The sequence below is a fragment of the Corythoichthys intestinalis genome, chromosome 1 (genome assembly GCF_030265065.1).
Source record: "Corythoichthys intestinalis isolate RoL2023-P3 chromosome 1, ASM3026506v1, whole genome shotgun sequence".
Taxonomy (NCBI): domain Eukaryota; kingdom Metazoa; phylum Chordata; class Actinopteri; order Syngnathiformes; family Syngnathidae; genus Corythoichthys; species Corythoichthys intestinalis.
Genome location: NC_080395.1, coordinates 45,508,835 through 45,534,102, shown reverse-complemented (window position 1 = coordinate 45,534,102; position 25,268 = coordinate 45,508,835). Strand labels below are relative to the sequence as shown.

General features: G+C 40.2%; 1 protein-coding gene across 1 annotated transcript in view; it reads left to right on the top strand.

The window, feature by feature from the left end:
* cpne7 (copine VII) overlaps positions 1-24,976 on the top strand; it is a 71,044-nt gene extending 46,068 nt beyond the window's left edge. Inside the window, exons 13-16 of the mRNA XM_057842350.1 lie at positions 11,422-11,473; positions 11,624-11,757; positions 13,765-14,001; positions 17,399-24,976. Coding sequence (XP_057698333.1) covers positions 11,422-11,473; positions 11,624-11,757; positions 13,765-14,001; positions 17,399-17,551 — 576 coding nt within the window. The 3' untranslated portion in view covers positions 17,552-24,976. The remainder of the gene's footprint in view (positions 1-11,421; positions 11,474-11,623; positions 11,758-13,764; positions 14,002-17,398) is intronic.
* Positions 24,977-25,268: the final 292 nt, after the last annotated feature.

The window sequence follows — 25,268 nt, the reverse complement described above, 5'->3', positions numbered from 1 at the left end:
CGGGCTGGAATAATGGACCCCTTGGCAGTGATGCTCAATTTACATTCATTACATTCTACGACTTATAAGTGGGAGAGCATTTTCTTAAGTAAATTGGACTTTGACAACCTCAGGCCTTTTGTGATTGGCTGCAGCCCTGGGGAGCAGCGTGAACCGACACAAACATACAAACGCAGATTTTCATCTTCTTGGGGAGAGTTTCAAACATCCCATGTATTTAACTCCTTGTCTACAATAAGCACCCCCAAATTTGTATATTCACAACTGATATTTGTCAGAATTGCAATGCTACTGGAATTACTGTAATTTTGGGACTATATTACGCATCCTGACCTTAAGAAAATGTATTCATACACAGACCTCATTGGACCATATCATCGTCATCGTATTATAGGCTGTATTGGCACCATGGAAAAAGTGCTTAGAAAATGGATTTCGTTCCACTGAAATGGATCTACAGGCAATGATGTTAACACATGAGGCTGCTCCTTTCTAGTTTGCGCAAATGCAGGCGTAGCTTGCAGAAGCGGGGGGTGGGCTAAACGTAGTGCGGACAGGTATAAAAATAGTCGGAAAAATACCTTGGAGAAAACTAGCTGTCATAATATAGACGTAGCCTGAGTCATATACACTAACCACATGCTTCACTGCATTATTATTAATCCGCATCCAAATGTGTGGTTAAACATAAGGAAACATACCTCATTTTTGTCGTACATCTATAAAGCTTAACAACTTTTCTCTTCTTTTTTTTTTTTTTTTTAATTGCCATTAAAAATCAAGAGTGCATATTATACACCATTGGTCCAAAGTTTTGACTCTTTCTCATTCAACTGAATTGCGAAAAGTCTCAAAACTTTTGACCGTGGATGTCCATTAGGTCAGGGAAATAGCCAAAATTTGTCAAATTCCATAAACCTTTACTGCACTCCACGGTTATGAAAATGTATACTGTAATTTTCATAACATAAACCCTTACTATTTTCCTACTCTTTGAACCTTGTGTCTCATTGTCTACTTTGGCTAATTTATGGATTTTTACAGGCTGATGAGAGGCAGGTCTTTTTATGTAAATATGCCATAATAGGCTGTATTGGCTGAGCCAAAATTGTGTTGGTTCGTTCCACTGAAATGGATCTACGTGACCTCTGCATTGTAATTTACATACGTTGCTAATTACTACCAAAAAAAAAGTTCTACTCACGGTTTCCAGTCATTTTTTAGTAATTAGCGTTTTCGTGTCGGTCTTTTTTTCCCCCGTGGCGCAGTGATATTGATACGGCGGAGTCGTATCGTCAGTGTGTGAAGCCATTTTAGGTCACGTGCACCAATAGGAGATGAGGACTGTTGCTATGCGCTTCGATAAACAAACAATATGGCGGCGACCGTGCCAAGCTACGACACGAGCGAAGATGAACCAAAGATAAGAAAACCGCATTCGGAATTTAGTCAAAAGGCATCGAAACAATGCTATATGCATCTCTCAACTGTCCAAGGGCGAAAAAGGGCAGGAATTTGGAAAAAACGTGCAGAGCCCGCGTGGTTGCGTCAGACAATGGCTTTCTTCCCAGGCTCCGTCGAAGGATCTTGCTGAAAATGCGTCGACTGGGATTTTTAACGACATTGACTACAGGTAAGCCACACACACGCCTTTTGTTGTGAATAACTATGGGAGTTGTGGGCTTCTGGTCAGATCACATATGAAGTTAAGACTTGCAATGTGAGTTCTGGGCTGTAGCGGTCATTATTATGATGTTAGATTGTTAACTTTGAGCAAAAAGTTTAGATTGACAAATAACATAGTATTTAGTCTGTTTAACCGTAGTTCCAAAAACCTATTTGATAATTTTATTCAGGAAAAAATGGCAGAATAGACAAGCCTATAAAATTTGGATTGGAAGATTATGTAAATATGATATGGATGAAACAGTTCTCACATGGTTTATGTGTGTGTGCGTGTTTTTCAGAACTGAAACACCCTTCACTGACAGCTACAACTTCTTCTGTGAGACCGTCGTCCATTAAAAGATTAGAGTTGACCAGGAAGTGCTGCGAATGGACAAGCTTGTGGAAATATGGCTTTATTGGGACCATGGAAAAAGTGCTTAGAAAATTGATTTTTTCAAAGCCAATACCCTCCTAACTTAGTCACCAGCCAGAAATGTATCCTGATGTGAATACACAAAAATACAGATCTAGTGTTGCTGTTTTTGCTTGTTTTAAGTGTTATATTAATTCTGGCAACACAAAATCTTTATCAAATGTCATAAACACATCTACCAAACATTTGAAACAAGTATTGGTGCCTTAGTATACACATAGGTGAATTCAGAATGAGAAATGTAGCTAATTTCTTGAAGGAAACACTTCAACATTAATGATTTGCACCCAGCACAATGAAATATATATTGAATTAAGCTAAAGGCTTATGTGTCATATTAAAAATATCACAACCTACTATGCAATGAAATATATAAAATAAAAAATGCACGCCATGATCATAAATAGCTGAAAATCAACCCAATTGCTACCACACCCTCCTAGATGTGAATCATGGCAAAAATGGAATAAGACAAAAAAATTAAAGGGTGATCAAAAATATAATGTGCCAAAATCATAAGGTGATACTTAAAAAATGAAAGACATCACAAAAGAAGTGATGGACACGTGTTGAAGATAACTTCCAAGTTTTATTTCATGTTTCACAAGTGCTCAAATGTGAGCACACCCAGCAGCACGGACAAAATCAAGCCACGATGAGAATTCCTCTCAAACGTGTGCATGTCGCAGTTATTGTCTTGATTGCGACTGTTGTTCAATATTTCACATCATCAGTACTTGCTGGACGTGTTGGTATGTTAAAGACAAAGTTCGTTATCCATCTTTATGGCACATAACGTATGTTATACACTAAGTGTATGTTCCACCACTTCCAGCGAATATTGATGACATGAAAGATTACATAACAGACGCAATCAACGCGGGAGGGAGGAATTCTCATGTCAACTTGATGTTGTCCATGCTGCTGGTGATGGCCATATTTGAGTACTATGAAAACATGAAATTAAACTTAGTTACTTCCTACATCTGTCCAAGGTAGTTTTTATTTTTTTTTTATGTTTTTCGTTTTTGACATGGCATTTTGATTTTGGCACAGCCTTTTTTAATCACACTGTATATACACAAAAGGTTGGAATCATTCAAGTATAGTACTGTTGGTACACATTTATTTAAACATGGAAGTATCTCATACTATAGAAATACACATGATTACACATACAAATATTGAAAAACGAATTAAAAAAAATAGAAATAAAAGAATAGTAAAACTGTACATGACAACATTACTCCTCAAAATCGCTTTACTCAAAGTCATCATCCCATCCAAGTGTCTTCTGTTTCTTTGGAAACATTCTCACATGCTTGGCACAGATATAAATCAGTACAAGAAAGTTTTGCAGACATACAGGAACATCTTCCCATGTCACAATTGGTTGCCTTTCAACTACAGTTGACTACTTGCAAAACAGTATCGGGCAGGATTTTTAGTCATCCATGTCACTGCCAACTGCCCATCCTCAATGTCCCACCCATTCCCAATGGGTGAAGGGGCACACATTTTAACTGTCAGACAACGTTTCATAATTGCTGCTTGATAGTCTGCTGTCCTGCAATGTTGGTACAGAGCATCAGTTTTGGGGGGAATAGAATGTTCTGGCAAGACTGACGAGGCCATACAGAAAGATCTGCATTTGGCATCATTTTTGGCACATGACTGGCAAAACAGGTGGCACACGTATTTACACAACGTGTTAAATGTTTGTAGGTCAAGTTTAAAACTGCTGCCCAGCTTTGCAAACCCAGTCAGGTATTCTTTTTTATGACGTGCAAAAGAAAAGGTTTTTTTTGCCTTTGCCATGAAAGGCACAAGCAGAGTCACAACCTGTGAATGTATGGATGCCAATGAGTGCTGAACACACACTAGTGCCAGGAGCTGCAGAGACCTTAGAGACGTCAGTCCTCGTTCTGTTGCCTCCTCCTGTGAAAAAATGCAATTTACACTGTAAATCTATCTGCAGACTAACAGCAATCACTGCCACGTCAGTATCAGGGCTTTTATTGACTACAGCTTGATGTTCTTGAGCCAAAAGGTTTATTTAGCCATTGTCACCCATAACTGGTATGCAATAAAAAGTTCTACTGGATTCACTTTCGACACACTGTACCCTATATACATTTTATAACAAAGTGGTATTGATATCTGGGCTAAAAAATGGTATTGTTACGACACTAGTTTAAATAAGATTTTTTTAGCATAAGTTAATAACAATTAACCTTGTAGTAAAGGCGTGCGTGTGGCTTACCTGTAGTGAATGTCGTTAAAAATCCCAGTCAACGCATTTTCAGCAAGATCCTTCGACGGAGCCTGAGAAGAAAGCCATTGTCTGACGCAACCACGCGGGCTCTGCACGTTTTTTCCAAATTCCTGCCCCTTTTCGCCCTTGGACAGTTGAGAGATGCATATAGCATCGTTTCGATGCCTTTTGACTAAATTCCGAATGCGGTTTTCTTATCTTTGGTTCATCTTCGCTCGTGTCGTAGCTTGGCACGGTCGCCGCCATATTGTTTGTTTATCGAAGCGCATAGCAACAGTCCTCGTCTCCTATTGGTGCACGTGACCTAAAATGGCTTCACACACTGACGATACGACTCCGCCGTATCAATATCACTGCGCCACGGGGGAAAAATAGACCGACACGAAAACGCTAATTACTAAAAAATGACTGGAAACCGTGAGTAGAACTTTTTTTTTGGTAGTAATTAGCAACGTATGTAAATTACAATGCAGAGGTCACGTAGATCCATTTCAGTGGAACGAACCAACACAATTTTGGCTCAGCCAATACAGCCTATTATGGCATATTTACATAAAAAGACCTGCCTCTCATCAGCCTGTAAAAATCCATAAATTAGCCAAAGTAGACAATGAGACACAAGGTTCAAAGAGTAGGAAAATAGTAAGGGTTTATGTTATGAAAATTACAGTATACATTTTCATAACCGTGGAGTGCAGTAAAGGTTTATGGAATTTGACAAATTTTGGCTATTTCCCTGACCTAATGGACATCCACGGTCAAAAGTTTTGAGACTTTTCGCAATTCAGTTGAATGAGAAAGAGTCAAAACTTTGGACCAATGGTGTATAATATGCACTCTTGATTTTTAATGGCAATTAAAAAAAAAAAAAAAAAGAAGAGAAAAGTTGTTAAGCTTTATAGATGTACGACAAAAATGAGGTATGTTTCCTTATGTTTAACCACACATTTGGATGCGGATTAATAATAATGCAGTGAAGCATGTGGTTAGTGTATATGACTCAGGCTACGTCTATATTATGACAGCTAGTTTTCTCCAAGGTATTTTTCCGACTATTTTTATACCTGTCCGCACTACGTTTAGCCCACCCCCCGCTTCTGCAAGCTACGCCTGCATTTGCGCAAACTAGAAAGGAGCAGCCTCATGTGTTAACATCATTGCCCGTGCGGTTTACCTTGGAACCGGAAACTCATTACTCGCTGGCGGGAAATTTCGAAATTACGACACCTTCTAGACAAGGAGTCGGGAACTTTGTTGTATGACCACTGTTTTTTGTGTGATCGCAATTGAACGCCTCATGCGGGAGCGAGAGTGAAGGGACTGAGGGCACACTCGGCTTTTACGAGTAGTCACCGAGTTGTGATTGAAATTAATCTTTAGAAAAGAACAAAAACGAAAGCCTGACATCGTTAGTTGGGATGGTACAATTGATGCTCAGTTGCGCACTCACATCTAGGAAAATAACAAATACAAACATATGGTGTGGCGCTGCGTATATTCCCTGGAATTGGAAACCGCAACCAGGATGGCTTGTGCATAACAGTGACGCTCCTGGAAGTGGCGACAGTTTTGACAGGCGGAAATGTCATTAAAATGAAACTGATCTAGCTCCTCTGTGACTTAGGGTACTTTTCGGGATTTAATTTTCCTCTACGTATTTTTATATCCAAGTCAAAGTCAGCTTTATTGTCCAGTATGCATATATGTAGAACATACGGCACGGATGAAATTGCTTTCCCCTCTCCCCATGTGCAAACAAGCAGTATCAAAACACAGAGTATAAAAATAAAAAAAATAATAAAGATAATAATAGATAATAGATAAAAGTAAAATAGCAACTGGAATATGTACAAACAAAAATGAATACAATATAAAATGTAATATGGTGCAAAAAATATGGAAAAAAGTGACTTGAAGTGAGGTAGTGCATTTTTAAGAAAGAAACAGGTAGCAGCTGAGTATAACAGTCCTGAGTGAATATTAAAGTGGAATAGTGGCATTGGACGGCAGGCGATGATGGAAGGGGGGGCTGCCTTATTTGGCAGAAGGTAGAGGGGTGGGAAGGGGTAGTGCAGGGATAGAGTTCAGAGCCCTGACAGCCTGGTGGAAGATGCTGTCCTTGAGCCTGCTGGTTCTGGCCCGGAGACGCCGCAGTCTTTTCCCCGACGACAGCAAGCTGAAGAGACTGTGGGATGGGTGGGTGGGGTCACCCGCGATCCTGCTGGCTTTGTGGGTGAGGCGGGAGTTGTAAATGTCCATGAGGGGTGTAAGGGGGGCACTGATGACCTTCTCAGCTGCTTTCACGATGCGCTGCAGGGTCTTGCGGCAGGCCACGGTAGAGGCGCCGTACCACACGGTGATGCAGCTGGTCAGGATGCTCTCAATAGTGCCCCTGTAGAATGAGAGCATGATGGGGGCCGGGGCTCTTTCTCTCCTGAGTTTTGAGAGGAAGTACAGGCGCTGATGGGCTTTTTTGGCCAGTGATGCGATGTTCTGACTTGAGGAGAGGTCCTCACTGATGTGCACGCCCAGGAACTTGGTGCTGCTCACCCTCTGCAACACCGTTGATCGTAAGTGGAGCGTGCTGGGTGTGCGCTCTCCTGAAGTCGACAACAATCTCCTTGGTCTTCTTCATGTTATATACTCCAGTTCGGTCGCCATTGAGTTGAGTCCCGCTGCTGGCTGATTGGAGACTTAACGCGGGAGACAAGCTCTGTAATAAAACGCCGATTTCCGCGTAATCTGCGATGGGACGACCACAAATGGGCACTGAGTTGAAGCATATTATTGTGATGTATGTTTGAAGGTTCTAGAAAAATGTGTGAATGCATTATCAGCTCATCACAGCTCGTTCAAGTCAAGCGAGCCCGCCGGTACCACATTTAAAATTACAAGTTAGCGGAGAAGCAGATGCGCTCATCAAAAGGGCCAGAAATTACTCCCGAGACATAAGTTCCTGACACCTTTGCTACACTCTAGATGATAAACTGTAAACAATGACTGTGGAAAAGAAAAGAGCAGGAATGCCACGTCTTGATCGTTTGCCTCTATTGTTTACAATGACGTCATGCCGCACTAAAAATGGCGATGGCACGCTCCATGACGTCACTTCCTTAGTATCCAATAGTTTTACGGAGACAGCAGTCTATATTAAGCGGTGGGTAATGTTACCTGCCTACATTATCCGTGTAACAACTAATCTGGACAAGAGGCACAATAGTGTAGCTGACATGCCGTATAGCCTAACTAATTGGACATTTAAGGCCGTTATCCGTCCTAGTGTAGACGTAGCCTCACAGTCATAGGTTTTAAGTTTGAGTCCTTATTTCTACATTTCTGTGCAAGGGTAGAATTACCTTTAGGCAAATAGAAGACATAATGGAAGGTTTTGAGACTTTAAACATGCTTATATTTGATGACCCCAAATCAGACTTTGCATATGAACAGTGCCATTACTCAAATCCAGTTTGACTTCTTATATTGAGTTCTGTTTAAAAAAAAAAAGAAAAAAAGAAAGGGGGTGTATTTGTTTCGTAGGGTGTGAAGGGTCAAAGAGAAATTCAATAGCTTATTTTTTTCCTCACGCCTGCTGTTCAAATTCACCCTGAGACATTTCTCCTATTTTATCAACGTGACACTAATTACATTAGCGATGCTGTGATGGATAGTCAGATGGAGCTTGTTCACAACAAAACATGATTGCGGAACACCTGACCAAGTGCCCATTACTGATGTCATTAGTCACGCTTGTGCATTACTGATGTCATTTGTCACGCCTCTTTATTACTGATAATATTAGTCAAACCTGGGCAGTGAAGGACAACCACGAGGAAGATATGCATGAATCACCATGATAAATTCTTTCCTATCTATCTACACTGTATATACATTTTACATTTGTACTTCAAATCATTGAAAATAAATAAATAAATAGGCTGCCAATTGGAGATGAGTGTCTTGATTCTGCTGACAGCTGGTACTGCTTGTGGGGAAGAAATCTGTCATTAATGAGAAGAAGTAACCTGTTGAAAATTTGGCTACATTCACTACACAGAGTGTGATGCCCATTTTCAGATTTTTTTTTATGCAGCTGTTTATATTCCATAAACACATGCGATTTGCAGTGTGAATGTAATGAGGACGCAAAGTGACACACATCTGCACTGCGACAAGTAAATATGGTCCCTTCGGGAGGTCTTTTCAACTTGATAGATTTACGTACGGTATCAAGGAGGAAACGACATGTTCTACGCTTTTGTCCGTCAATCCTCATTCACATCTGTTGTTTGTTTTGTTGAACAGTGGTGACGTATTTCACATGTTGATGACATTTGGGACGCGTTCCTGCGAATATGCAGTGATACTGGAGAGGTGTCGGATGGTCATCCGTTTTTATCCACATACGAATGAGCCCAAATCAGATTTGAAAAAATTGGAATTGCATTGTTAACACTGCATAAAAAATATCAGATGCGTGTCGCATATACGTAGGCAAAGACATTGGAACTGATCTGCAATGTGAATGTAGCCATATTTTACTTCCATAACCACTAATGAAAGTGATGACTCGTCTCATATCTTGAAGTGTCTTGGAAAGTCGCATATGTTTTGCGAAATGAACGTCTGCATAAAAAAATCACCCAAAAGAATCCAAATTGGGCATCACACCCTTTGGTGTGAATGTGCCATCTGATTTTTATCCACATTTGAATGAGCCCAGGCCAGATTGGAAGAATTCAACTGCTCCATGAAAAAAATAAGACTCTCCCAAAATGAGCCAGACAAAAAGTGTTGGCACCCTCAGCCTAATACATGGTAGCACAACCTTTAGACAAAATAACTGCGAACAACCACTTCTGCTATCTGTCAATGAGATTCTTACAGTGCTCTGCTGGAATTATAGACCATTTTTCTTTGGCCAACTGCTCCAAGTCTTTAGGATTTGAAGGATGCCTTCTCAAAACTGCCATTTTCAGATCTCTCCCTAGGTGTTCTATGGGGTTCATGTCTGGACTCATTGCTGGCTACTTCAGAAGTCTCCAGTGCTTTCTCTCAAACAATTTTCTAGTGCTTTTTGAAGTGTGTTTTGGGTCGTAGTGCTGCTGGAAAACCCATGACCTCTGAGGGAGACCTAGCTTTCTCACACTGGGCCCTACATTATGCTGCAAAATTTGTTGGTAGACTTCAGACTTCACAATGCCATGCACACGGTCAAGCAGTCCAGTGCCAGAGGTAGCAAAGCAACCCCCAAACATCAGGGAACCTCTGCCATGTTTGACTCTGGGGACCGTGTTCTTTTTTTGAAGGTGAAGGCCTGTTTTTTTTTCGCCGTAAACTCTATGTTGATGCCTTTTCCCAAAAAGCTCTACTTTTGTCTCATCTGACCAGTGAACATTCTTCCAAAACGTTTATGGCGTTCTCGGGTAAGTTTTGGCAAATTCCAGCCTGGCTTTATTATGTCTCTTGTTCAGAAGTGGGGTCTTCCTGGGTATCCTACCATAGAGTCCCTTTTTATTCAGACGCCGACGGATAGTACGGGTTGACACTGTTGTACCCTCGAACTGCAGGACAGCTTGAACTTGTTTGGATGTTAGTCCAGGTTCTTTATCCACCATCCGAACAATCTTTTGTTGAAATCTCTCGTCAATTTTTCTTTTCTGTCCACATCTAGGGAGGTTAGCCACAGCGCCATGGGTTTACACTTATTGATGAAACTGCGCACGGTAGACACAGGAACATTCAGGTCTTTGGAGATGGACTTGTAGCCTTGAGATTGCCCATGCTTCTTCACAATTTTGCTTCTAAAGTCCTCAGACAGTTCTTTGGTCTTCTTTCTTTTATCCATCCTCAATGCGGTACACACAAGGACACAAGACAGAGGTTGAGTCAACTTTATTCCATTTTAACTGGCTGCAAGTGTGATTTAGTTTTTGCCACACCTGTTATGTGCCACAGGTAAGTAACAGGTGCTGTTAATTACACAAATTAGAGAAGCATTACATTATTTTTCAAAGGGTGCCAATACTTTTGTCCGGCCCAGTTTTGTGTAAAATGATAAAGATTTGTTTTCATTTTCTTCTGTGTTTTTTTCAATGCAAGCAAAATACATGAAGATATTACTACCAAAGCTTTTGTAATTGCAATCATTTTCTGGGAGAAATTGAGCATTATCTGACAGAATTTCAGGGGTGCCAATACTTTTGGCCAGCAGTGTAACCTGTTTATGACTTTTTTAATTCAGATTTGGTACAGACACATTTGATGCCATTGACGGCGATAGACCTTTAATCCATTTGAAATGGGGAGGCTGGATGCAACCACTCTCTGCCAGGGCCGGCCCAGGCCATTTGGGGGCCCTAAGCAAAAGAATGCAAAGGGGCCTATATTTTTGGCCCACCATTTCGTCACAGTGCACTGTGAAACCCATACATGCAATCCAACCCATACGTCCATATTTTGTATATTAATCAGATTTTGTTGCACTGCATACTTCAAACTTCTCACCCCAAATGATTGTCAGTACTTAAAGTAGATAGCGCCAAACCTTTTTCTAAAAGAGGAAAGAAAGAAGTTAAGGAAGAACTTTTATTTTTTTAAGCTTGTAATCAAGTGTCAAAACTCACAAAAGTCAAATAAAGCAAACTGTAGTAAGCAAAATAGAATATAAATTAAACAATTGCCAGATTGGGGGGGGGGGGGGGGGGCCTAGTGGTCAGGGGCCCTAAGCAGCTGCATAGTCTGCGTATAGGCTGGGCCGGCCCTGCTCTCTGCCAGCCTCTCCCAATTCAAATGGATTGGACGTCTATTGTCTTCAATGTCACTAAAACATGATCATTCACTGTTAATCCTCCCAATTAATTTGGCAGCCAATGAGTTAATGACTATTCTGATGAGTGCAATTTCCAATCCTACTGCTACTTATCCTCACAAGCTTCTCAAAAGATTGGTTCCTTTTACATATGCTTTGATTGCAATATGATGGATATGATTGTTATATTGCTCATAAAAAATGCAATCATTTTCAATTTGCTTCATCTCCCTACAGGTGTCTCATGATTTTGCCATCAATTTCAATCCAGATGATGACGAATGTGAAGGTAAGGTTTTGTAGGTTTATGGAAATATTGCTCCATTGACAGCAAAAAATGTTTTGCTTTCTCATGGGTTTCGCCCTTCTGAATTTATATTACCTTCTATGTATTATCTTATTGTCGGCTGACATTTGTGTTATTGTTGTGTTTGATCAGAGATCCAAGGAGTGGTTGAGGCCTACCAGAACTGCCTTCCTAAAATCCAGCTGTATGGCCCCACCAACGTCTCTCCCATCATTAACAGGATAGCCAAGCTGTCAGCTGGCGACGGCAACATTAAAGACGCCTCTGTGAGTGTCTCCGTGCGCATGCATATGGATGTAATGCCTCCTTTGTTATATTGCCTCCCACTGAGTCCCTCAAGTGAACAGCATGTGGTTTAACTCACTCTTTTACAGTAATGACGCCTAAAGCGGAGAGAACACCATTATAAATAAAGTATTGTGCTCTTATCTTGGACTGCCATTGCATATCAAATCAAAATTTGTGGGGCGTATTGTTTTATTGCTGTATAATAATATTATTCTGCTTGTTAAGTCACTGGCTGCTATTGACGGTGATGGATGAAACATATCTGCTCTAAAAATGAGCTGTTTTTACATTGACCACTCAGTAACTTTGCCATTTTATCACTTACAATACTCAAACATCCTACTGTTGTATCTGATTTAGTGTTATGTGTTATTTCATAAATTAACTTACTGGACACCACTGACGGCGCTAGATGTCCAATCCGTTTTGACTGGGAGGGGTGAATGACTGTTCATTCATAGGATCACAACAGATCCCAGTCAAAATGGATTGAATGCCTTTTGCTGTCAATGGCAATGAAATATGGAGAGACAGCGAGAACCAAAAGTCATATTTGCCATGTGGCAAAATGGATTTTGGTTTGAGGCATTTATTTATTTGTTTATTTTTGGTAAGTGTTATTTTTGGGGGTATATGGCATTTCTCTAGGCCATGCACGTCCATGCCATTGACGGCTATGCACGTCCAAATTTTCCATTTATTTGAAATGGCAGAAAAACACGTGTGGCTGTGATTTTTGACCATCCACTTATCATTACAGCGCACTGACATTTAACTGGCACCTAGGTCAGGCTATGCCATTGACGGCTATGCACGTCCAAATTTTCTATTCATATTAAATGGCAAGAAAAATGTGTTGCTGTGATTTTTGACCATACACTTTACATTACAGCACATTGACATTTAACTGGCACCCAAGTCAGGCTATGCCATTTACAGCTATGCACTTCCAAATTTTCCATTCATTTTAAATGGCAGAAAAACGTGTGGCTGTGATTTTTGACCATCCACTTACCATTACAGCGCACTGACATTCAACTGGCACCCAAGTCAGGCTATGCCATCGACGGCTATGCACGTCCAAATTTTCTATTCATATTAAATGGCAGAAAAATGTGTTGATGTAATTTTCGATCATACACTTTACATTACAGCGCATTGACATTTAACTGGCCCCCAAGTCAGGCTATGCCATTTGCAGCTATGCACGTCCAAATTTTCCATTCATATTAAATGGCAGGAAAAAAAACAAACACACCAAAATCAATTTTGCCACTTGGCAAAAAAATTCCATGTCAAAATACATTTTGCTACATGGCAAAAAAATGCCACATGTCAAAAAACATTTTGCCGCATGGCAAAAAAAATGCCACATGGCAAAATCAATTTTGCCACATACCAAAAAAACATGCCACATGGTCAAGAAAAAATGCCACCTGGCAAAATCCATTTTGCCACATGGCAAATACCACTTTTGGTTCTCGGCCCTTCTGGAAATATGATCATTCAAAATCACTCCTCCCGGTTGTTGTGTACCCTTCTTGATGGCCATATTTAGCTGGTATAGGTTGCTTCATCCCTGAAACTCCTTTGAGAACAGGAAGATGAATGAATGAATGAATCTATCTATTGTAGTCAATGGCAGTGAATGAGTTAACACATTAAATGCAATTAACAGTGATAGACATCCAAAAGGGAGGGCAGGAAAAACTAGGGGATGACAGGGCAGGGTGAATGCGACACTTCAACTCATTGGCTTCCAAAAAGGTAATCTCATTTTTGGCTGCTTTTTCCTCATCATTTAAAAAAAAGTGTTTCCATGTCACCATGTGTTCTGAAGACAACAAATCCAGTGTTTTTGCTTTCATTCTTCTTTGACTCTATTATTCATAGCATTTCAAATGTCTCCAATCCAAACCACTCTGCTGTGCAATGAGGTTGATGTCAGCGTTCTCAGTATATAAGCCCTCTCCACCTTCCAACAGCGATATCACATCCTGCTCATCCTAACCGATGGCGTGGTGACAGATATGGCGGACACACGTGAAGCCATCGTGCGGGCCTCCTACCAGCCACTATCCATTATCATCGTCGGAGTAGGCAACGCCGACTTCACAGACATGCAGATTTTAGACGGAGATGACGGCGTCCTGCGCTCGCCAAAGGGCGAGCCGGTCCTGAGGGACATTGTGCAATTCGTCCCCTTCCGGGATTTCAAGACGGTGAGTTGACCTCTGTCAAGGGCAAATGTGTTTTCATCTGCAGAGCTATCAGTTTACTTGAAGTGGTGTTGGAGTTACAGTACATAAATTCTGAGTTAAGTAGGTGGATGGGATTAGCTGAGCGAGCTTGTCAGGAAAAATATCCAGGAAAATATCTATAATGTTGATTATTAAACTTCAACTTGGCTAGTATCACTGTTGTCTGAACGCCAAGGCAAGGCAAGACAAACAAATTTAGGAAATCATTGAACTGCCAGAGATGAAACAAAATAAAAAGACTCAATTGGAGCTTACTTTTAAATTAAATAGTGAATGTCTATTTGAGGTGTCTTCACATTCTATAAGCATACTTACTCAGTATGACACCTGGGCTTCTGTATTGGAGTAGGTATCACTGCATCGGCGTAGAAAATTAATCAAGCTAAGTTAAGTTCTTCTTCACATTCTAGCGTAAATCCCAATGAAAGATAGCTTTTGCTTATTGCCTTACACCAGAGACTCTGTGAGAGGAAATGCTCTTTGCTCCATTTTGACCGCTATTCAATGAATTGTGTCCAGTTCTGAGTTAGCAACTTTCCTTTTTAAAAACCTTTACCATTGCTGTCACTGTTATAGTTTCACTAGCTAGTGGCTACCGCTAGCCTCAATGCCACTCTTACCTCTTATGCATCACTAAACAAAGTAATTAGCTACCTATTGACGCCTACTGATATGGAAGAGTATTGCATGATTACCGACAATTGGACAGCACAGACACCAGATTTTGCGCATTCACATTTTTACATCAATTAAGTTAAAGTGGATGATTTTCTGTGGCACACCAAACACTACGCCACGGCACAGTAGTGGTTGGAAAGCACTTTACTTTTATCAAAAGTAAAGTTTGCAGACAGCTGTCAACCTCAATTAAAAAGGACTATTTCACATAACAGCGTTGAATTGGTTAATGTGATATTTGTTCCTGAATCTCTATGAACTGCATCATGTTTCACCTTTATTTTCTCATCCAATTTTAAGCTGTCATATGAGAGCAATATAAATGTTCAGTTAAAAAAAAAGGTATTCATGGTTTACCCAGGGGGGTACAGTAACTCAATAAATATTGGTGGCAGATAAGATTTAAGGTTTTATATTAGGATATATATTAGATTATATTAGAAGGTTTTATATTAATGTTACTGGACCCCATAATTTTCAAGATAAGAATTATATTTGAAAAATGTGTATAAACTACAAATAAATGTTATTAAATACAGTTTTTTTTTAACCCAAAAGTACAAAATGCCACAGGAATAGGATGAAAGAGCCATATGTATGATGCAGGCCCATGCGCCCTGGCCTCATCGTTCGTGAATGAAGTGTAACGGACTCACTTATGTTCTTTGCTTTTAAAAAAAAAAGACATTTTTCAGCCTGACTCACAGGTTTGTAAAAACATCAGCTTTCAAGTGTTTACCCTCCAAAATATCTTGAATATACTGTAGTATAACTATAATAACTAGGCCTACAAGCAGGACTGAACGGGCCCCTGCAGTTTGGCACAACTCAGAAGTCCCGCAAACTTGGACGGCACGCAGGTTAGTGTGGTGACAGATCGTCCCCCTCTCATCATCTCATGAGAAACTAACATGCTTGAAACTCGCCTCTTATTTGGGATTAGAAATACATTCACACACCTAGGAGAAAAAAAACTATAAAAATGGAGGCGCTACTGAGCTGTGAAGCCATGCCCCTATTCAAAACCAAAATAAATCTTGTAATTGGGCCAATTCAACTAAGTGGGCCAAATTCAGTGACTCTATAAGCTCCCTAAGTCCATGAAAAAAATACACTTCCTTTTAATGGCAAACAAAGGGTTGTCATGGCAAGAGACAGAGACATGTGGACATGGGCCTTAAAATGTAGTATTACAAAGGTCTTGAAACTACAATGACCAGCCTGAAAAGAACTGAACATGTATCAGTAAAATGAGTGACTTTCTGATGCCACTACTTGGCCGTGTATCTTTGATGCAAATGACCCCTACAGGACCTTTGAGAGAACGACTCTCACCAAGCATGAGAAATTTGGTGCACATATGTCGTATGTCTGTAAAGTTATGACTGTTCAAAATTTGTGGCGAGACAAAATGGTGACGGTCATTTTCACTTTCCTGTTTGGATCCTTCTGCTTCGACCAAACCTCAATATTTTTCATCAGGCGCCTGAACACATGCTATAGCGGGAACAGCGGTGAGTCTAAAGTTCCAGGCTAAAATTTGCCTGGCACAGCCAGACTATTCTCCCTTTATTTTTCAAACACTGTGAGAAATAGTCTGGGACCCAGCCCATTAACGGCCTCTCGAGCAAAGTACAAAATCAACCGTCCAATCAGATTCGTCTATTTGCGTGACGTGTTTTTAACGAGTAACGTCACTCTTGCGAGCCGAAAGTCGTCTCTACAACAACACAGATTGCGAACGGGAGAGCCGAGAATATGTTCCAATCAGCGGTAAAACCAGTTTTAAATTACCAAAAACACATCGAAACAAGTCATTGACAACAGTCAACATGGCTAGCGCTAGCCATGTTGAATAAACTTCTCCATTCTCCGCTCACGCTAATTACTTGTCACTTTAACAACGTCATGTCTGCCCGTCGCTGATTGGTCCGCTCCGCTGTCTGTTTGCTGTGGCTTGCTCCGCCCTCGGAATTCGGTCCGCCGGACGGTCGCCAGTCTCAATCGCTGGAAAAGCGGCGAGTCTGGTATACCAGGCAAGGCTAAAATGCTATGATTTTTTTTTTTTTTTTTTAAGTCGACTTTAAAGATTTTTGTTAGCGGCCTTAACCAGAGTTATTAAAAAAAAATAATAATAATAATAATAATAACATTTTAAAATATTGTGGCCTCGATGACCATCTATGCGATGTCATGACATGCGATGCGATGTCCATCTATGGGGACACCGGTCTTTAATTTTTCTTTTTTAACTACCAAAAATAGTAATTTGCCTTATAAAGGGTTAAATCAGTTTGATAATGATGCAGGAGAAATTGTACAAAGAAAAACAAGTTTAATTGACTCATGACGTGACGCAAAGTCAGGTGGGATAGGTTCTAGTTTCTCTGTGCCCTTGAACAGGATAAGCCGTCAAGAAAATGAATGGATGGATACGGATGCTGGCAGATGGAGGAAAAAATGTCGAAACTAAAAAAGATGAACGTTAAAAAATTGATACTGGCTTTTAGATGGGATTCCTATCCATGCTGTCAGCAATGTGAAATTCACAAGTCTATATATTTGGCAGTCTATCAATGTGTGTGCGATGATTGACAGGTGCTCCCAACAGGGTTTAAACCCCTCGAGGGTTTCCAGCTCGTGTTTCAGGTGAAATAAATGTTCAGGATTTGTGTTGCAGGCTTCACCAGCAGCCTTGGCTAAATGTGTCCTGGCAGAGGTGCCCAAACAGGTTGTGGAGTACTACAGCCACAAGGCCATCCCCCCTATGTGTCCAGTGAGGAACTTGCCCACACCCATCCTCAGCCCAGTCGCCACCACTCCGACGGAGTAACTCAACTAAAATCACCTTGAACTGCAGAGATGGAGAGGGGATTCTTGCCTCCTGGGATAAGATGAGAAAAAGTCCTCAACATCTTGTTAATCATTTATTCCACTCCTACAAAAGGTTTTTTCCCCAGAGGGACCGTGACTTCTGTTTTTCAGTTCAGTGTGGATTCAGCACATCTCCCTGGCTTTGTGATGGAACCATCCCAGATGAAGGATTATATGTATTTTCTTTGCCTTGGCTTTGTGCATGCCAGCCAATCTGTCAGGCATTAATCACAGGCGGAGGACTGAATTTCCTCACCGGCCCTGAAATACAAGCTCTTGGTTTTTCCTCATTTCTTCCTGCATCATCACTTAAAAATATCTTTCAAAGAATAACACGAGCAATCAGTCTATGATATATTCATCACACAGGCGTACAAGGTAATGTTTTCTATGGTGGGAATGCGCAACTCATGTGCTAACACATAGACTTGAATTTGTTTGGCTTTATTTAATAACACTGCTTATTGAACAAACCTTCAGAAGCTTGACACATTGTTGCAATTTTCCATTCCGTGCAGTTCGCAAAAGGTCACACAGTCCAGAAATTCATCGATTAATGGTCACAAAATTGGTAGCTATTTAGTGGATAACTTAACCCTTGATGGTCCCGCATGGATAATCAATCACCGACACTGCATGAGACTTATTCCCCCAGGAGAATATGAGCGGACTTGGTCATCATACATGTTTTCAAGTCAGGGAAAGACATTATATTGAATTGATTTTCTTTCAAATGAAAAGATGAAAAGCTAATGGGAGGCTTAATTGGGTAGGAGATATTCTCCAAGACTTTTTTTCCCCGTGTGTGATAACTACCATTTTATCAATTATAACTACGTACTCACAGACGAAGCAGAGTTACTTTTAAAATGAACTGTTTTTACATTGACTTCACTGTAACTACGGCTTATTACCATTTGCAACACTGAAACTATTTCATAAATTAACTCATGGGCTTCGATTGGCGGATATAGACGTCCAAAACATTTTCACTGGGAGGGTTAGCAGCGTTTGTTCCCAATCACTGACACATGATGATTTCATTCCAGCCATCCCAGTTACAATAGATTTGATACCTATTGCTATCAATGGTCGTAAATGAGTTAATCAAGACAGGATAAGCTGCGGTTTGTCACACTATGAATACCTCCTTGTTCATGCAACTGCCTCCAAGCTCCTGACAAGAAGACATTCACAAGTTTTTGTAATTGGACCAAGTGGGTAATTTTTTTTAGTGTTGCACGATACCATTTTTGGCCCCGATACCGATACCTGGCTGTGCAGTATCTATATATACACACACAAAGTGAATCCAGTAGAACTTTTTATTGCATACCTGGTATGGGTGAAAAATTAATTAAATAAACCTTTGGCTCTCAAAGGCCAAAATAGTGCTAAATTCATGAAATTAAAAGATGTAAAAATACAATGAATGAATAATGAATACACTTTTTTAAACCCTGTGTTTTGGCTTTCAAAGGCCAAACAGTGCAACTTTTATGAAATTATAAGTGACAATAATTGACCACAGCATCATATCTCTCTATTAGCCTCCCTCTCTGTGCACTAGCAGCAACACACACTTAGCCACTTAGCTTAGCTTACTTTGCTCACTTCTACAGCACTTTTGAATAGGCTTTCCACCCGTCCTTTGAAATAAGGAATCGTTCCGAATTGGGAATTAAAAGTTGCGTTATATATTGAGCCAATACAGACTATATATATAAGTAGATACATTTCTATGCATTTTAGGAGTTTTGGGGTTGTCCCTTTTTTTTTTTGTCGCCTGTACGTCTTTGGGCGCGAGGGTGGCGTCCCTTATTTCTATTTCTGAATGTGGCAACCCTACTTTTGAAACAGGTCTCAAATTACTGCGGCATTTCTTTCAGTAAAAGACAACAAAAGTAAAGTAGACAAAGTAAACTGACCAGGGTTTGTTGCTCCAGCCCCTTTCCCTTGGTAGCAGTTGCTGCTGTTGTTGCCTCAAACTTTTTGTGTTCGTTCACGTTTCGTCTTCAAATGTTTTATCAGGTTCGAGGTACCGAAACTGGCCGATTTAACTCCACCTCTTGAAACTTTCAGGCCGCAAATCTTGCATGCCGCCATTGTACTCGACCGAGATTATAAGATGAAATATTTCCAGTCCGCTGACGTTTTCCTCTCGTAGTTTGTTTTTCCTACACATGATAAAGCTGCCCCTGCATTGGTTAAGAGCAGCTATTCGCTTGCTCTCATTGGTCTGGAGAAGGCCAATAGCGATAGCTGCTTTGCATGCAAAGTGATTGAGTGTCATCACACAACACATAGTTTAGTGCTCGTCAGGAGAAAAAAGAAGGCTGCAGTTGAGTGTTATAATACTGGACCGGTAAATGGTATCCCACCCTCTTTGTTGGTACTCGCCGATACCACCATTTCGGGGCGGATCGCCCCCCTCTCCTGCTGATACTTGTATCGGTATCGGTGCATCTTTAATTTTTTATTAACTCTTTTTCTGCCATTGACAATGATACGTCCATTTTGTTTTGACTGAGAAGGCTGACGGCTAATGATCACAAAGGGGAGCTGCAGTACAAAAAGATATTGTGATAAAATTATATACATTATGGTGAGCGAGAACTACAGTAGTGATACACACCACTGTTCAAATGCTAGGTTTTTGTGACCATTAATGACTTATAACCTGAATGATTCCACTGATTAAAATCAAAATAAAACAACAATTTCAGAAAGTAAAGAAAAAAGAAAAAAAACAATGTGGTTGCACAAAGGTGTATACCCTCTAAAGCGGAGATGTGGCAGTGTTCAGTATTAAGCAATCACATTCAAACTCATGTTAAATAGGAGTCAGCACACACCTGCCAAGATTTTAAGTGCCTCGGATTAATTCCGTTTTTTTCTGTTCTAGTGGGCTTTTCCTGACATTTCTTTACTAGCAGAAAGCAGTGTCTTTTTTTTTTCTTCTGAAGAGATTAGGGTTTTTTGTAGAAGTTTGGAAATGATTTCTCACAAAAACATGGCGTTCAAACAGGTGTGTGTGAGGTTTTTTTTAATTTTTGGGGTGGGATTACAATGTTAAACGGCACATTCACTCTTGTAATGATAGCACAAGCTGCCAAGCAAGTTGGCACACTGCTCACCAGGTGCAGTTAGAGCAATGATGGTGAACCAGTGAGCTTTCTGGGATCGAATAATATTATATACCTCCTCACCCATGGCACACAAAAAATAAGATTTCAGTTTCCAAAAAGCTCATCTAGGGCTTGAAATGTTACAGTATGTCTATTGTGAAATGAACCCAAATGTCATAAGTGAAAATCACTATGTGCATTAAATGTTTAGATCTAACTATAACGTTTGAACATCTGAACATGAAGTCGTGTTGCCAGTACACGTTTTTCTCATGTTAATTTAGTAGGATTTATTTAATTGCTGACACAGTATTTTTGTTGCCTTGCTGGCTTTGTACACTGAACAAAAATATAAATTAAATGGGTTTTTTTCATGACTTCATGAAACTTTCTATGTACACAAAAGGGCGACGTCTCTCAAATATTGCTCACAAGCCGCCCTTCTGTGTTTGTAAGCATTTCTCCTTCGTCAAGACAATCCGTCAACCTCACAAGATGCAGATCATGACAAATGCACAGGAGGGCCATGGACTGACCACTCTAAAAGATGCAATTTCACCAAAGTGATGAATTTATAGTTTTGTTCAGTGTATTTTCTTCAAGTGTTATCGAGACTGCCTTGTATACGTAACTGTTGAGTGTTTTCTTTTGCTTCAACAATGCATGTTTGCTCCAAAAGTCAACTTGAAAATGACACTGGCACTGTGTTTACAGCTCCTTCTTTCACGCACACGCACACACCTTGGAGGCACAAATATTACAGTGACTTTGATTTGTCCTCTGAAGCTCCCCCAGCTTTCTCTTGATGCACGTTATTGACTAGTGAATGCACACCACACACAAATAAGCATGCAGTGTTGTTGGACTGCTTTGAAGAAGCCGACTGTGGAGGACTGGCCTGTCATACTGGATACCATAGGGAGGACAATTGATCCAGCGGGCAACGATATGGACCTGTACCATTGAAAATGAGGTTTTGGCCCTGTAACCTATATAAAAAAAAAAAAAAAAAACAAACAATGGCTACATATAACAAAAGAGCTTGTCTTAAAGGGATCCACGGATAGAAAGGCTTGTAGTTCTGAAAAGCTAAATGTTATTACAAGTTAAAATAATTTGATTTTGAAACCCTTCTTGATGTTTTCGTTTTTATACAGTTTGTAAAATTAGTTTAATTTGTAGGTCGCCATTGTTTTTGACGTCGGACGTTATCTGTTCAACCCTTTCAATTTGAACCCGAGAGGAACATTAATGAGCAGGACAGCACAGTTGATATTTCCCAAAACGATCAGCAATAGCAAAATAATCAGGAAAGACGGTATGAGATGAGAGTAGGGAAAAAAAAAACGTATTCTGCCAAATGTGCTACCACGGCGAAACTTGCAACAAGAGGCAAATTTGACACTCAAAGTACTCCTGTGCGCTTTCAGCTTTTGTTTAGAAGCATACAGACAGAACACACTAAAGATGCCTTAAGAAAATACTTAAATGTAGTAATATCAAATAAGGGTGGTTTAAATATGCTACGTGACTAATGTGGTCAACAGAACAATCTGCTTAAAAGCTACCACAAGAAAACACAATGCCTAAAATTATGAGAGGGAAACACATGCAAAAAGTATTTTGAAGCAATGAAAAGGTAGTAAAGCACTCAATAAAAACACAAATACGAAGTACTCGCTGCTTTTAACCGGTGTGCACATGTGTTGGTCTTCTTGTCACATAGACGGAATTGGAATAACCTGGTAGTGTTCGTCTAGTGACAGTGACAATCTACGTCATCACCCCGAGCCTCCATTGCGCGCGTAAAACATGGTGCCCTCCGCAGGTCAAAACATGTACTAGATATTATAGATTTTTACATCAATGGCAATATTTTCTGTGTTTCTAATAACATATTTTAGTAAAAGAGAACAATTGTGGCTTAATAGAGGCTATAAGTCTTTAAGTCCGAGGTTCCCTTTAAATGATCCAAGCATGTCGTGACAATGCTGCCCATGTGTAAAATATTTCATTCTATGCTTAATGATTTCCACGTAGCACTACAGTACAGAAAGTGTACAAAATGATTACAGGGAAAGCCACTTTGAATTTGTGTTACATATGTGTGGTGGCCATTTCCACAACAACAAAAAGGAGTAGACTTTGTGACATTTAGTGAGGAAAGAAAAATGGAAACATCCCACTCAAGCATCCTCCCCATAAAGATACAATTTTTCTTTTTGATAACAATGGTATTCATAAAACTGTGATTCTAAGAATAAATGTTCATTACCAGACAGGCACATGAAAGGGAAGACGAATAAGGCTAGGTTCATACTGCAGGTATTAATGCACAATGCAGATTTTTTTGTCAGATCTGTGACTGCACATGCTGGCTGTACGGCATTCCAGGGTGATCATATTCTGATTTCCAAAAAGAGGACACAAATAGCAAACATTAATAATCGATGTTTAGTCCTATATTCAAAGCTTATATGGATTGATAGAACACATGCACGCACTGTCCGTGCATGATGCACACTCATAAGCCTTATGTGTGTGCGTCAGTTTGCTCCGACTCGGCCATATAAGCAATACAGAAATATTGCTTATTTGGTGCACAGAAAGAAAACCGAGCATTATCAGGCTTATCCTTTTATTCATTTTATTTATTTATTTTTTTTTATGACTGTGGTCAAGCCCGCCTCCTGTGTAAAAGCCGAGTTCAAGCTAGGCGCTAATGCTAATACACAGCTAATCCATGCTGCCATCCTGCATGCCGCTCTCGCTCTTTGCTGACGTAATTGCTGCATGAATTCCGATTTGGGAGACTTGACAGTTCAGCCCGCCCAACATTCTGTAAAAAATGGGCCCAGATCGGATTTTAACCACATACGAAAGTGACCTAGATCGGATTTGAAATGACCTGTTCCGTTCAGATCGTCGTCACGTTAATGCCCCACTCAAGTCAGAAAAACATGAAAAAATCGGATTTGTGCATTAAGACCTGCGGTATAAACCTAGCCTTAGTGTCCTGCTCGAGGCTGCGCAGGACATCAGGTGAGGGATTTAAATGAAGGACTGTCCTACATCAATCAGGATGTGTGGCCACTCTACACATAAGAGTTAAGTTCATACTAATACGTTAGTTTGGTTCATCATGTGTTCTTTCGTGATAGGTTTTAGATTTCTTGTGTTCGGGCAAAACGCTTTTTGGGGGGCTGCACAAGAAATCTAAACGTCAAGTGTGTGCATGGCTGGGAATTTGTCTGAATATGATTGGATCCAAATGTAGTTGACCACAAGATCAGTCAAGTTTAAAGGTCCCGCTGTATTGACGTGACTTGAGTTGGTCTCCAATTAGTGCTACTATCTCTTTTATATATAATGTTGGTTCATCATTCTCTCATTGCAAAAAAAAAAAAAAAAATTGTTTAAAAAAAAAAATATATATATTGGTCCAAATATCAACACAGCTCTTTACTAGTGAGCCTTTTCTGAATTATGACCTACTGTATATTAAATGTTACAAATGTGTTTTACAAAGCTTGGGAGTTTTTTGCGTCACCACATTAGCCTTTAATTTAGCATTCTGGATGAGTTGTTAAATCTAAATTCAAATCTGAGTGAGTTCTGGTGTGTTCTTCAGTCATTCGTTGTTTTTACATAACATTTATCCTCACAAAGGTCGCAGAGGTGCTGGAGCCTTTCCCAGCTAACTATGGCCAGGAGGCGGGGTACACCCTGAATTGGTTGTCAGCCCCGAGAGTTCTTCACATTTCAAAGTCCATCCAAACTATGACGAATCATGTGTAATTTGGTAGCACGCTGATGCAAACAGTGTTGAGGTGAACTGGCAGAGGCAATAAAAGCAGCATGTGGATTAAAAGAAGCTGCATGGATTCCACTGAGCTGCTTAGTTGCTCTTATCGAACCTTGCACATGTGTCAGAGCAAATGAGCAAGTTAAAGGTTTCAACCATTTTGATTTGATTTTCCATTAGGACCCGTTGCTTTGCCAACCCCTACCTGCTACTGTGTGCAACAAGGTTTACAGCCCACACCACAAATATGCAACATTTCACTTGGGTAAGAAACAACTCATTTGTGAACATTTGATTTATTAAAAAAAAAAAAGGAAATAAAGGGACTTTGTGCATGCTTACTTTGATTGTTAATCTGTGCTGTTTTGTCTTTAAACTTGATGAAACATGCGTATCATTCACAAGCCTGCATTTGCACAAATGATGTTCGTGTAAGCTGACGCGCTCTGTCTTGCGGTTATGTAAATAAATATAAAAATATGAAAAGAGCGGCGTCTTGTCATTCTCATGACCGGTGAATGTACAGTGGGGAGAAAATAGTGCTTGATGACATTGCTTTGGCTATCAAGTGCACATTGGCCCGGTGCCGTTTGGTTGCTAATGATGATGTGAGCAATTAGTAGATGGTATGAAGTATTAAGCCTAGCCTTTAATTCCATCAGACAGCTCCTTTCATTTAACAGCTATTGTCGAGGGCGCTGAAAAACGGTTGTTTCCATGGTGACACCTACTTGTGGGGAGGC